Source organism: Eptesicus fuscus, chromosome 20, assembly GCF_027574615.1.
Source record: "Eptesicus fuscus isolate TK198812 chromosome 20, DD_ASM_mEF_20220401, whole genome shotgun sequence".
NCBI lineage: Eukaryota > Metazoa > Chordata > Mammalia > Chiroptera > Vespertilionidae > Eptesicus > Eptesicus fuscus.
Genome location: NC_072492.1, coordinates 17,787,424 through 17,802,761, shown reverse-complemented (window position 1 = coordinate 17,802,761; position 15,338 = coordinate 17,787,424). Strand labels below are relative to the sequence as shown.

General features: G+C 37.4%; 1 protein-coding gene across 2 annotated transcripts in view; it reads left to right on the top strand.

The window, feature by feature from the left end:
* CPD (carboxypeptidase D) overlaps positions 1-15,338 on the top strand; it is a 59,051-nt gene that overhangs the window by 19,228 nt on the left and 24,485 nt on the right. For both annotated transcript variants that reach the window (XM_028155007.2, XM_008147855.3), the window contains exons 3-8: positions 1,761-1,903; positions 2,622-2,791; positions 3,846-4,195; positions 4,641-4,832; positions 6,229-6,396; positions 11,890-11,999. In XM_028155007.2, the coding sequence (XP_028010808.2) occupies positions 1,761-1,903; positions 2,622-2,791; positions 3,846-4,195; positions 4,641-4,832; positions 6,229-6,396; positions 11,890-11,999 (1,133 nt within the window). The remainder of the gene's footprint in view (positions 1-1,760; positions 1,904-2,621; positions 2,792-3,845; positions 4,196-4,640; positions 4,833-6,228; positions 6,397-11,889; positions 12,000-15,338) is intronic.

Here is a 15,338-nt window from a genome sequence, read left to right as displayed (position 1 = left end):
GATACTAGTAACTAGAAGATAAGAGAAGGCCCAAAGATGGATACCTTGTTTTATAAGAAAAAAAAGGTTACAGAGCTTGTGGTGGTTATAAACCTGCATATGTTCTGGCAAGAGAACGTCTATTTGATATCTCACATAGGTGCTTAATGGGCACCTCAAATTTAATACATTCAGATTGAGTTCCTTGGATTTTATTTACCCAAAGGAGTTGAAAACATATCCACACAAAAACCTGCACACAGATGTTTATAGCAACTTTATTCATAATTGCCAAAACGTGGAACCAACCAAGATGTCTTTCTGTGAGTGAATAAACTGGTACATCCAAACAATGGCATATTATTCAGCACTAAAACAAATGAGTGATTAAGCTATAAAAAGTCATGGAGACACCTTAAATACCTATTACTAAATGAAAGAAACAAATGTGAAAAGGCTACATAGTGTGATTCCAGCTATATGACATTCTGGAAAAGGCAAAACCATATGGAGATAGTACAAAGATCAGTGGTTGGCAAGGGTTAGTGGGGAGGAAGGATGAATAGGCAGAGCACAGAGTGAAACTACTCTCTGTGATACTATAATGCATCTATGTGGAGATATCAATAGACTTTCTCTTCCCAGAATACATGGGAAATATGGCATTCTACATTTGTCCAACAAGAGTGAACCCTAATATAGTAATGATGTATTGATGCAGTTTTATCAGTTGTAACAAATGCACCTTCTGGTGGGGCTGGGGGTGGGTAATGGAGACTATGCATGTGTGGGAGCAGGGGGTATATGAGAAATCTTTATACCTTCTGCCTCAGTTTTTCTGTGAACCTAAAATTGCCCTAAAATAAAGTCTATTGTAAACAATCAAATGATTTTTTAATCTTCACCCAAGGATATGCTTTTACTGATTTTGAGAGAGAGAGGAAGGGTGGGATGGGGGGCAAGGAAGAGAGAAAGAAAGAGAAATATCAATCAGTTGCCTCTTGCATGCACCCCAGATGGTAAGAAACAACCCCCAACCTGTGTGGGAATCAAACTCAGGAATAATAAGGTAATACAATAGGCTTTCTACAGAATGAATGTGTGGGCTTACAAAGATGTAGAGATAGTGAAGGTGGCTGACTGTGGGTGCTTATTCTAACCCTTTTTGCTTCCATTAAACACATTTTGAAAGGGTTTGTTATATCTTTTGGGGTTTTTTCCCCCCAATGTGTATAGCTGCCCCACTTTATATACAGCCTTTTTTTTTTATTGTGCCAACTTGATAAAGGGAAGTACAGTTAGAATAGTAGGCACTTAATAATGGTTTGGCATGAATGTCCTTGACAACTTTCAGATAACATTTATCCTTCATGTTCTGTAAAAAATCTTAACCTCTCTGTGCCTCACATCTGTAAAATGGGTGAAAGAGTAATAACTACCTCTTATAGTTGTAAAGATGAAACGTTAATACACATAAAGCTTGTAGAATGTCTGGCATGTACAGTTGTTATCATTATTGCTATTGTTATAACTGATGTGTTCATACTATTCATAACTGTTTATCCTATCAGTCAGATATATTTCCTTTATGTATATTCATCTTCAATGTATATGCCTTTAACCTTCCTTCTTAGTCTCCCCAGTAATTCAAGAACCGTCTCCAGTTTCAAACAATTTAATGAAAAGAAAATGTATACATGCAGAGATGGCAGATTTAATTTCTTTGGACTTTTTGAGAGTAGAATCCTGAGAGTAAACTTACCTTTTCCTTCTTGTTACAGGTGGTATGCAAGATTATAATTACATATGGGCCAACTGTTTTGAGATCACATTGGAATTGTCTTGTTGCAAGTACCCACCTGCTTCGCAGCTTCAACAAGAATGGGAGAACAATCGTGAGTCTTTGATCACATTGATTGAAAAGGTAAAAGTAGTGACTGGAAGTTTTGAAAGGTTGGGATATGGAAATAATGGATTGAGTAAGAGGGAATTCAGTTGCATGTGAATAACAATCTATACTAGATACCCTTCATCTGTTTTTATTATTTAAAATTGTAGATTATCTTTAAAAAGTATTATGTTAGACTCTATTAGAACATATTCTACTTGTACCTCCTTGCCCTCTCCCCCAGCTCTTTTCCTCCCGAGACTTTTCTTTAACTGTCTTAGGATGCTTTGGCAAACTGAAATAATAGCCAAATTTGTACTACCATGTTCTTACAATGTCATGTGACCATACTTGCTAGAGGATCTTTACCACTATATGCACTATGAACATAAGTTTAATTTAAGCATCAGACAGGCTAATACACTATTGGCTATAACAGATATTATCACTTATGCCTTGTTGAGAAAATTGGAAGTCTAGCTTTGAGGAGAGGAAATTTCAAAAGCACATTACCAATTTTCAGATTTTTGACATTTTTGACGTTTTGAGATTTCAGACACATAACTTAAGTTCAAGGATTTAATATTTTTGTCTGTAGTTTATTTAACTTGGGGGGATTGAATAAAGTATTTCAGGGAGATAGAGGAGTCGCCTTATTTTTTTAGGAATTCTGTGTCAACACAGAAAGGTTATATTCTCTTACCTTCCAAATTGATTGCCTCTGAGCAGTCTGCTTTGATTCTTGTTTTTTTAGGTCCACATTGGAGTTACAGGATTTGTTAAAGACTCAGTAACAGGATCTGGCTTAGAAAATGCAACCGTCTCAGTAGCTGGTATTAATCATAATATCACAACAGGCAGATTTGGTGATTTCCACAGATTACTTGTTCCTGGGACTTACAACATTACAGCAGTTTTAACTGGGTAAGAATTTAAATTAGACTCTAAACACCAAACCTTTTTTATATATAAGACAGAAAGATAGTCTAGGACAGTGGTCGGCAAACTCATTAGTCAACAGAGCCAAATATCAACAGTACAGTGATTGAAATTTCTTTTGAGAGCCAAATTTTTTAAACTTAAACTTCTTCTAATGCCAGTTCTTCAAAATAGACTCGCCCAGGCCCTGGTATTTTGTGGAAGAGCCACACTCAAGGGGCCAAAGAGCCGGATGTGGCTCTCGAGCCACAGTTTGCCGACCACTGGTCTAGGAAATATTATTTATTGTATCTGGCTTTTATCTTTTCCTTGTTTTCTGATTCTCCTCCTTTTATAATGAGAAAATACTAGTGTGGAGTCTTTTGTTACATAGTATAATAGTACAACTGGATAGGAGGCATAATTGTAAAATTGAGAGGAAGGACGGTTTTAAAAGCTTGAAAAGATGGTCAGCTGTGTAAAGCATTGCTTCAAGGCAATTGAATACCAGGGTATCAGAAACTCTGAGCTTTGTAAAAGACATTTTGAGAGCTGTCTTTATCATTATCTTTCCAATACATGAAATGAGTGGTTTCTCACCTTCCCTGGAAACCTTTCTGTAAGATCAGTTTGCTAAGGATTAAATTGATAATCTTTAATTTAATTTTTAACTTTCCTAGTTGGAATAGTTGGAATGTCAGTTTAATAAGGCACTGCAAAGAATTGGATAATTTATCCCTTCTTTGAGTATTATAGCAATGGTAACAGTGGATTAATGAACTCCATCTTTCAATTCTGTCCTTTGAAAGTGCTTTCTTGTAAGCATTCTAATCTATGGAACCTGGAAGATGGTAAGAGAAATAGTTCTTTAAGGACGTAATTGGGGAGTCTGTGATAATATCCTAAAAGTCTTGAATTTACACACTTATGTTTGTTTAGTTGAGTTTTGATAGACCACTAAGTGCTAGAGTATGGTGAGTATTATGCTTTTATAATGTTAAAGCCGTGTGTGTTTTAATTTAACTCCAAGCCATCTACTTTTTCAAATTTTTTTTTTCAGGTATATGCCACTGACTATTAATAATATAATAGTGAAAGAAGGACCAGCTACAAAGGTGAATTTTTCCCTGGGGCCAACTGTGACCTCAGTAATCCTTGACACAACGGAGGCTGTAGTAACTGCGAGCACAGTTGCTGTACTTAATCTTTCGCCTGGAACACAATCCTCACACCAGCCAATTCAGCCAAAGGACTTCCGCCACCACCATTTCCCTGATATGGAAATCTTCTTGAGAAGGTTTGCTAATGAATATCCTAACATCACCCGGCTCTATTCATTGGGAAAATCAGTAGAGTCAAGAGAACTTTATGTAATGGAGATATCTGATAACCCCGGTGTCCATGAACCAGGTAAGTAGTGTGATCTTACACATAATTTTAGTAGTGCCTCTCAGATCTGTGTACTACAATATTGCTATGTTTCGTCTGAAAGGTCCCCTCTGGTACGTGTAACTGGAACAAAGAAAATGTAACCAATCTTGCCAGAAAAGAAGAAAATTAATTTAATAACCCCTATTGAACACAATATTTAACATACTGCGTAGATAATATTCTTTCTGCTAATGGTAATTTTATTTTCATAGTATATGGCATATATACATGCTTTGAGCCTGCTTAGACATATGTATTAGTAAGGAAGCTGCTTCATAAGATGCTTTTCCCTGCTTCTTCGATTGAAAGATATCTTTTCTTAAATTTTTGGCTTAGTGTCTTTGCATATGTTGGGGGAAAAGAAAAGCGAGTTCATAATAAATGGAAAGGGAAAAAGTCTTCTATATAATTATTTTGTTTTCAGGTGAACCAGAATTTAAGTATATTGGAAACATGCATGGAAATGAAGTGGTTGGACGAGAATTGCTATTGAACCTTATCGAATACCTTTGTAAGAACTTTGGAACAGACCCTGAAGTTACAGATTTGGTTCGTAGCACTAGAATTCATCTGATGCCATCCATGAATCCTGATGGGTATGAAAAGGCTCAGGAAGGTAAAGAATAGCTGTTTATTAATGTTTAATCTTTTTTGTTATTATATGGTACTAGAGGCCCGGTGCATGAAATTTGTGCACAGGGCGGGTGGGTCCCCTCAGCCCAGCCTGCACCCTCTCCAATCCAGGACCCCTTGGGGGATGTCCGACTGCTGGTTTAGGCCCAATCCCAGAGATCGGGCCTAAACCAGCAGTCGGGTATCCCTCTCACAATCCTGGACTGCTGGCTCCTAATTGCTCACTTGCCTGTCTGCCTGGTCGCCCCTAACTGCCCCCTCCCTTCCAGCCTGGTCGCTCTTAACTGCCCCCCCCATGACGGCCTGGTCACCCCTTACTGCCCCTCCTGCTGGCCTGGTCACACCCAACTGCTCCCCCCTGCCAGCCTGGTCGCCCCATGCGGCCTGCTTGTTCATTCGTTTGGTCGTCCCTCACTAACCCCCCTGCCAGCCTGGTTGTAGGCAGCCATCTTGTGAGGGCATGAGGGTCAATTTGCATATTACCTCTTTATTATATAGTATGCTTATTTGGGGGTAGAGGAGAATTTGAACTAATTGTTTTCCTCAGATTTCTTCATAATTGGTTCCAGCTTTTGTATTCTTGTAAGACCAGTTCATTCAACAATAATGTGATCAAGTTTATATTTAATGGAGTTCTTTACCTTGATAATTTCTCTTATTTACTAAAAATAGTTAAGATTTTTGCAAATTGTTCCAGTAGGATCAGGCCTAAACGGGCAGTCGGACATCCCTCTCACAATCCAGGACTGCTGGCTCCCAACTGCTCGCCTGCCTCCCTTCCTGATTGCCCCTAACCACTTCTGCCTGCTAGCTGATCACCCCCTAACCACTCCCCTGCCAGACTGATTGATGCCTAACTGCTCCCCTGTCAGCCTGGTCACCCCTAACTGCCCTCCCCTGCAGGCCTGGTCACCCCTAACTGCCCTCCCCTGCAGGCTTGATTGCCCCCAACTACCCTCCCTTGCAGGCCTGGTCCCTCCCAACTGCCTTCCCCTGCTGGCCATCTTGTGATGGCCATCTTGTGTCCACATGGGGGCAGCCATCTTTGACCATATGGGGGCAGACATCTTGTGTGTTGGAGTAAAGGTCAATTTGCATATTACTCTTTTATTAGAGAGGATACTTGGATGATTTTCCCCTCAAAGTATGACCAGAGGGCAGAAGTGAAAAGAAAATGGTTTTACCTCTCTGCTCAAAAGATTTGGAAGAAGTGAATTTTTTAAATGTATAATGTAAAAAAGATGTGAATTTTAATTATAGTGTGATTGGTCATAGTAAAGCCTGATGTGATCACACGTACCCTTGAGTTAAGACAGCTGAAGCAGTATGTGTAAAATGTAAGTGAAACATGGCTTAAATTTGAATCTTGTATCATATAGGAGATTCAATAAGTGTAATTGGCAGAAACAACAGCAACAACTTTGACTTGAACCGAAATTTCCCGGACCAGTTTGTTCAGATCACAGATCCAACCCAACCAGAAACCATTGCTGTAATGAGCTGGATGAAGGCCTATCCATTTGTACTGTCAGCAAACCTGCATGGAGGTAATAGCAACTTGATATTCTACTAATTAAGTCTCAATGAGAGTATTTGAAAATCCTGATGAAATTTTATCTGTTTAATAGACTATCTTAAAATGGGTATCCTGTTATTGCTTTTATGGCAGACAATAATGAAGTTCCCTTTCATAACTTTTTAAGCCCATTTCCTACCTCTTTTGCCCCTTCCTCTCTCCCCCCTCCTCCCATACTCTTTCCTCCCCACCAATTCTTCTTACTCCCTCTCTCTCCTCTTCTCCCTTTTTTTCTCTCGCTCTCACTTAGTTCTTCAAGTGCTTTATATTTATCCCTCAGAAGTGTTTTATATTTACCCCTCTCATTTGGAATTTGATAACATTCGTCATTTATAAAAATTAAACACTAACAGATTCAAATGTTTAGTCCTATTTCTCCCTAAAGTTGAATAATAAACACTTTTATGTAAATTTAAATTTTGACATTTTCTTACCTATTATTTGCTATATATATTTAACTTTAGCACAATGACCTCATTCTCATGTATTGTCTGAGCTAATACACATCCATATCATTCAGCAGGAATTGATCATTTGAATAGGATGAGAGGTCAACATTAAAAATGATCACAACATCCAGCTAGGGTTTTGTGAATAAAAGAGAGACAGTGTCAATATCCAAGAGAATGGAAAACCTATGTCTACACATAAACTTGTACATGAATGTTCACAATAGCATTATTTAAAATAAAAAAAAAGACCAACAACCCAACTGTCCATCTACTGATGAGTAGATAAATAAAATGTGGTAAACCCATTACAATGAAATATTTGGACATGACAAGGAATGAAGTACTGATACATGCTACAACATAGATTACTGTGAAAACATGACAAGTTATAGAAGCCAATCACAAGAAACCATATATTGTATGATTTTTATTAAATATTCAGAATAGGCAAATCCATAGAGGTAGAAAGTTGTGGATAATGGTGGGAGGGAATATGGAGTGACTGCTAATGGGTACAGATTTTGGGGGGGCGGGGGTGATGAAATGTTCTGTAATTAAATAGTAGTGAAATTGTATAACCCTATGAATATACTAAGTAACATTGACTTAAGATTTGTATGGTATGTGGATTATATCTCAATAAAGCTGTTTTTATTTTGTTTTGTTTTTTATTTATTTTTTTAAAAATATATATATTTTATTAATTTTTTACAGAGAGGAGAGAGAGGGAGAGAGAGTTAGAAACATCGATCAGCTGCCTCTTGCACACCCCCTACTGGGGATGTGCCCGCAACCAAGGTACATGCCCTTGACTGGAATCGAACCTGGGACCTTTCAGTCAGCAGGCCGACGCTCTATCCACTGAGCCAAACCGGTTTCGGCTTGTTTTGTTTTTTAAAAGAGTGAAGGTATTAGCACCAGGGCAGGGGGAAAGAAATGTAATGTCAACCTTTGGCGGAATATCTGAAGAAGTAGTATCACAACTGAGATTTGATGGCATATAGATTAACCTAATGCCATTATAAAATGTCATTCTATTTTAGAATGACAGTATATACTTAAAATTTTTAGATTTAAGAAGTAAATTGAGGTTCTCTAAAAATTGCTTTGAAAGCTTGCCAGTATTAGAAAAAAACACTTCCACATTTAGTAATCATGGATGGTTCTCAAAGACCCAAATAGGAATTACGAAGTTATAGGCTGGTTGGCAAAATAACTTTAAAAAGTATTTTATAACAAGTTTGATAGAAATTTTTTTTTTCATTTTGAGCTTTTAAGAATAATCTCAGAATGCATCACATGTCATGTTGACTAAATCTGAAAACAATTACTAGTTACATTCCAGTGAAAATAATTTATAAATTTACACATGTGATATTAAAACCTTGGCATGGTTTCAAGTGATAAAAGCCAATCACAAGATTGGGAGATTCATCTTCAATCATGTAGACATGTTTCTTTACATGACATATTTTGCTTTCTCATCTTAAAATCTTTAAATGGGTTTTGGACTGTTGGCAAAGAAATTTAAAAAAGGATTTCATTTTAGAAGGATATTGAAGGAATATAGAGAAAAGTAAAGTTCCTTTTTGTAAATTTTGATACTAATTTTCATTGAGGTAAAATTTATATCACATAAAATTAACCTCTTTCAAGTGAAACAGTTCTCTAATGTTTTTAGTGTATTCGCAATCTTGTGCAGCCACCATCTCTGTCCAGTTACACAGCGTTTTTATTTCCTCACCCATTAAGCAGTTGCTCCCTATTCCCACCTTCCCCTGAGCTCTGACAATCAACAATTTGTGTTCTGTCTCTGTGGACTTGCCTATTTTGGTTATTTAATAGAAATGGAATCATATATGTGACCTTTTTTGTTTGTCTTCTTTAATTTAGCATGATGTTTTCAAGGTTCATTTATATTGTATCATGTATTAGTACTTCATTCCTTTTTATGACTGAATAATGTCCCATCGTATGCATATGTCACAATTTTGTTTTTGTCCATGTGTTTAATACTAATTTTTTTTAGTATTTTTTCTTTATTGATTAAGGTATTACATATGTGTCCTTATCCCCCCATTGCCCCCGCCCACCCCCGCCACTCATGCCCTCACCCCCCTGGTGTTTATGTCCATTGGTTATGCTTATATGCACGCATACAAGTTCTTTGGTTGATCTCTCCCCCTTACCCTCACCCTCCCCTGCCTTCCACAATTTCTTTCTCTGTTTCTCTGTTGATGGATATTTAGGCTGTTTCTACTCTTTTAGTATTATGAATAATACTGCTGTGAACATTGGCATACAATATTTGAATCCCTGTTTTCAATTCTTTTGGGTAATTTTATGTTTAGCTTTTTGAGGCACTGCCAAACTTTTTTTCCCACAGTAACTGAATTATTTTACATTTTAACTAGCAATGTATAAGAGTTTCAGTTTCTCCACATCTTCACCAATATTTGTTTTCATTTTTTTTATTATAGCCAGTATAGTGGGTGAAAAGTCCTATCTCATTATGGCTTTTTAAAATTGATTTTAGAAAGAGAGGAAGAGAAAGAGCCAGACAGACATTGATTTATTGTCCCACTTATTGATGCATTCATTGGTTGCTTCCTGTGTGTGTCCTGACCGGAGAATGAACCCACAACCTTGGCATATATGGATGACACTCTACCTGGCCAGCGCTTCTCATTATGGTTTTGATGTGCACTTCCCTATTGACTAAACGTGTTAAGCATCTCCTGTGTACTCTTTGGCCATATCTGTTCAAGTCTTTTGCCTATATTTAATTGTTGTTGTTTTTCTGTTGGGATTGTGTGTGTGTGTGTGTGTGTGTGTGTGTGTGTGTGTGTGTATTTTTGTTGTAATAGTTCTTTATATAGTCTGGGTTCTGTCACCTTGTAAAATTGCTGATTTGAAATTATTTTCTCCCATTCTATAGGCTGGTTTGTTTGTTTGTTTTTTACATTCTTAATAATGCCCTTTGACACACAAAAGTTCTTAATTATGATGAAGTCAAATTTTTCTTTTTTCCTTTGTTGCTCATATTTTTTATGTCAATACTAATTATTTTTTTAAAATAAACTGTTTCATAGAAGCATTTTAAGTCTTTTATGATCTTTTTTGGCCTTCAAGAATTAACCATTTGAAAGATAGTATTGAGTAGGAGTTGATGTTGACTTTTTTAAAAGTTTTTTGAATTTTTAAGTATGGTCAGAGGTCCAGAGTACAATAAAAATTTTTTTTAGAAATTTGTCTAAGAAGAGGTGTTGAAGTACACTTGTTCTTGTTAGAACTATTGTGGAAATAGAGTGCGCATAGTTTTTTTTATATTTGCTTCTTAAAGAATATTTTTTAATATATAAATGTTAGTTGGTATTTGTTATCATAGAATTACTTCATCTGAGTTCAAGTTGAATATGTTCCTTCATTTCCATTCTCATGAAGTGGCATGGTAAAAAAGAGAAAAAGGCAAAAGTGAATGGCTTAGTAGAGGCCTAATAATTGGACAGATGAAAACAATGTGACTAAATGGGAAATAAAGTATTCCATTCTATGGTGGGGGGGTGGGCATGTGTAGCTCTGGGCTCTTGTTTGAGAAGCATCCTGCTTTATACCCTGCAGGGAGCAAGAAGGGAATTGATATCCTTTACACAGGTCTTAACGCATCCCTTTCTTTACCTTAGGTCATGGAAAATCATATGATATAACTCCAGTTGACTAATTTTTAATATAAGATTTTTATCATCTTAAAAAATATTTTTTATTGTTTTTAGAGAGAGGAAGGGAGAGGGATAGAGAGAAACATTGATGAGAGCTACGTTGATCAGCTACCTCCTGCATGCCCCTTACTGGGGATCGAGCCTGTAACCCAAGCATGTGCCCTGATTGGGAATCGAACCAGTGATCTCTTGGTTCATGGGTCAACGCTCAACCACTGAGATACACCAGCTGGGCATTTTTACCATTTTTTTCTGAGTGGAGGTCAGGGATGGCTCTGCTCTCTATTTGTAATTCATTTAACCTCTCTGTTTTAGACTCCACATCTGCAGAATGAGATGGGAGGATTAATTGGACATCAAGGGTCTTTCTCCCCCCACCCCCCAGAGTTCAGCTTTTTATTGAACGTGTCACAAAAGAGGTTTAATAAAAAAGACGAAAGCCCATGTTATAATAAGACTCCTCAGATTCTTCTTTCTTTGCCTCCACTTTCTTCTCCTCAAGTGGGGCATCAGGGTGGAGGGCAGGACCTCCTGCTGGGGCAGGTCCACCAGCCCCTACATTAGATGAGGCTTATAGCATTGACATTGGCCAGAGCCTTTGCAAACAAGCCTGGCCAGAAAGGTCAACATTTACACTGGCTGCTTCAATGAGGACATTGATCTTATCCTCCATGACTGTCACCTCGTTGTTCTGCAGGATGAGGGCCGAGGGCTGATTAGATGCAGGGAGCTTTTAAAAGGATGCCATGGTCTGGGTGTGTCTGGGCAAGTGCTGGCTGGCAGCCTGATGAAGTGAGGGCCTCACACCAATGCAGCCTTAGCTTCCTCAGAAGGACCCAGTACCTTACCCGGCAGCTGAGGAAAGGAGCCAAGGGTTCCTCCTTATTTTAAAATTCCACAGCCTTGTAAATATCTGAATTTTACTGAGGAAATAATCAAATTTTGCTCAATTTTTCTGATTCTAAATATTATAAAAGTAAAGTTGTTTAAATTAAGCCTGTATACTTCTGGTTTCAGCTCTGACATGTAAATTATACCTGTAAGTTGAGGTGAATTCCTAATACCTTTTCAGTTAAGGAAAGCTTTAAGTGCCATGCATAGCTATTTAATATTTTACTTATTACTTGATTTTCTGTGGAGGAAATGAGCAACTTTTTCATTTCTGTTGAAGAAATTAGCCTTGGAAAATTGTATTGGCTTACTGTCTCTGGCAGTGTTGTGAAAAGCTTACTTTATGTTAATGATTCATCTTGAAACAGATAACATGATCCGTTTTCCTCTTTTCCCTGGCAGGTTCTTTGGTGGTTAACTACCCTTTTGATGATGATGAACAAGGGTTTGCAACATACAGTAAATCACCTGATGATGCTGTGTTTCAGCAAATAGCACTTTCTTATTCCAAGGTAAGCTGTGTTTCAGCAAATAGCACTTTCTTATTCCAAGGTAAGTTAGTTGCCATACAACTAACTCTGTCATTTAAAAAATGCATGAAAACAAAGTCCTGCAGGACTCAGGTCGGGTGCTTTCTTTTCTTCTTAGGAGGTTAAGCTTTCCATGATTCCTTCTGGGAAACATTATTAGTTTTTCTCCTCTATTTCCCACCCTATATTTGAACATACTAAATGTTTTTCCCTATTAGCCTTAAAGCTCAGATAATATCTTTCCGTCTGTGGTTTTTAGCACAGTACCTGGAACGTAATGCATACTAGTTTATTTCATTTGGTAAGTACTTAAGTCATAAAACTAGCAGAGTAGTCTAAAGCAAGGTTTGACAAACTACAGCTCTGGGGCCAAATCCAGCCCACCACTTGTTTTTGCAAATAAAGTTTTATTGACACACAGCTACATTCATTCTTTTACATTTTGTCTATGGCTGCTTTCTGTTGCAGCATTTGAAAATTAGTCGGTCTGATTCACCATATTGATAGACTAACGAAGAAAAATGCTGTGGTCATCTCAGTAGAAACAGCATATTTGAATAGTTGCAACAGATACTTTAGAGGCTATAAATCCTGGGATTTTCACTATCTGGCCCTTTACAGAAAAAAAATTGCCAACCTTGTCTAAGGTATTTAAGTGTCTATAGTAATATATAACAAAGGAAAGCTAGCAGAAATTTCTGTATTTTGTAAACTTTCTATAGTCGACACACATTACTTTTACAATTGGAAATGTTATATTTGTGTGCATGTGGGTTTAATTTAAAAGCTGTTATTTGAAAACATTAAAAGTTGGGACTTGGAACGAGGTTTGTTTCAATTTTTTTTTTTTAAACTGCAAATAGAGTTCACTGGAAGTGTTGTATTTTTTTTTTTAATTGTTTTTTTTACAGAGAGGAAGGGAGAGGGATAGAGAGTTAGAAACATCGATGAGAGAGAAACATCGATCAGCTGCCTCCTGCACACTCCCTTCTGGGCATGTGCCCACAACCAAGGTACATGCCCTTGACCAGAATCGAACCCGGGACCCTTGAGTCCACAGGCTGACGCTCTATCCACTGAGCCAAACCGGTCAGGGCTAAATTGTTTATCTTACTATTGATAGTCTGACTTTATTGGTTATAGATAATGAAGACTATTACTGCAACTCTGTGTCCTCTAATCACAGCCTTCCATCATTCCACTTCCCTACTCTCATTCTGTACATATAGACCTTGTGAGAGTGTGCAGAGTTTCTAACAGGGGAGTACATTTATTACTTTGGGCACAGCTCTTTTAGACAGATGCACATGGAATAATGAGAATTGAATACCCCCAAATCATAAAAATAATGTGGTCAGATTTTGCACATGTCCCTATCACCTTTTATGCCTGTTCTTAGAGTTCTACTCTTGACCCTCATTGTGAATTCTAATTTCTTAGTCTTTTTAAATATTCTTTGGCCTTTAATCCTTTGATTTGATTTACTTTCTACTTAGCGAAGACCCATTGACATACCTTTCAGTGGTACTCTCACACCTTAGGAATTTTTATACCCTTTTGACATATCTGCCTTGCCAATATCCAGTCCGTAGTAAGTACCACCATATTTCTTCTCCATTCCAGTATTCCAAGTATACTACAGAAATGTCGCGCAGTCATGGCAATTGACTACACTACATATGTATGCTCTCTAACTTCAGCTGAGCACTCACTTTTACTTGGCAACATTTCATGTTTTGCTGCTTTACTCCCTGGCTCATTTGATTCTAAGCCTTTATCGTCTACTTCAGCCTCCTAATCCCAGCTTTACTCCTCTTAGTCCCAGTAGATCACTTTTCTTTGAACTAAAGTAGAACTTTGAGTAACATGATGTGATTTCATTCAGATTCACATTCAGATTCATATTTATTTGTGTCTTACCTATATTCTACCCCATTACTTGGTCCTACCACACCTGTCTCTTCTGGAATATTATGTCCTTATTTTTTTCTGTTATAAATGAGAGAGGTGATAATTAAAATCCTCAGTCTTGCCCTAACTGGGTTGGCTCAGTGGATAGAGCGTCGGCCTGCGGACTCAAGGGTCCTAGGTTCGATTCCAGTCAAGGGCATGTACCTTGGTTGCAGGCACATCCCCCTTAGGGGGTGTGCAGGAGGCAGCTGATCGATGTTTCTCTCTCATCGATGTTTCTAACTCTCTATCCCTCTCCCTTCCTCTCTGTAAAAAATCAATAAAATATATATATTTTTAAAAATTTAAAAAATAAAATCCTCAGTCTTTATTCACAGCCTCCTTTCTCTTGGTTGTGATCTGTCATGATTATCATGTGCCCAGCCACTTTTGCCCCACCACAAGGCTGAGAGGAAAAGCAGACCAAGAGAATCTGTGAAGACAGAGAGGAGTTAATGAAGGGCGGGACTAAAGGTGATTTGGAATGACCACAAAATATTAAATACACCCTAAATCTGAAAATATTAAAAAAGTAACTGAGCAAATGAGAGCACTGGAAGACAAGGAAGATATTTCAAAGTACAACTTAAAGGATCTGGTGTGATTTAAAAGGATATGCACAATTTAAAGGGAAATCTTTCCACTCATAGCTTCTGAGGGAGAAAGGCAAAATGAAATGAAGACGTGCTCTTTGGCAATTGAATAGTGAAGGCGAAAATAAAAAAACATTTAAAAGAAAAAGGGGGAAATAAAAGGTTGACCAAGATAGAGGAGAATCATAAAATCAGAGGACTTGCAACTCCACCCTTACATCAAGGCAAATAAACAAAAAAACAAACACACACACACTAAAGTACCTCATTGCTAGACTGTCAGAAAAGGGTACTGTTAACCAGGAATCATGCAAAACAGCCCAATATCATAAAAATGAACATGAGGTAAAGAAAACCATCGGAGAACTATTGCAGAAATTCAGGAAATGAAACTTCACACTTACCTCCTGAGGAAACCTTACCACCACCAAAAAAACAACCAAGTAGAAGAAAACTAAGTCTGCACTCCAAACAGATTACTGTTAATATACCCAAATACACACTGAGAATAGGGAAAACCTTGTAGGCTCATATATTTGAAAAATGAAAACAGAAAGGAAAAAAAAAGAAACAGGAAGAAATAAAGGAGAATTGATAGAACTCAGGAAAGAAATGGAAGCAAAAGACAAAATTCTCTCCAAAATGAAGAATAAATTACAAGAGTTAAAAGCCTCCTACTTCCCGATTTCAAACTTACTACAAAGCTACAGTAATTAAGACACTGTGAAATAGAGTTGAGAGTCCAGAAATAATTCTTACATTTATGGTCAATTGAGTT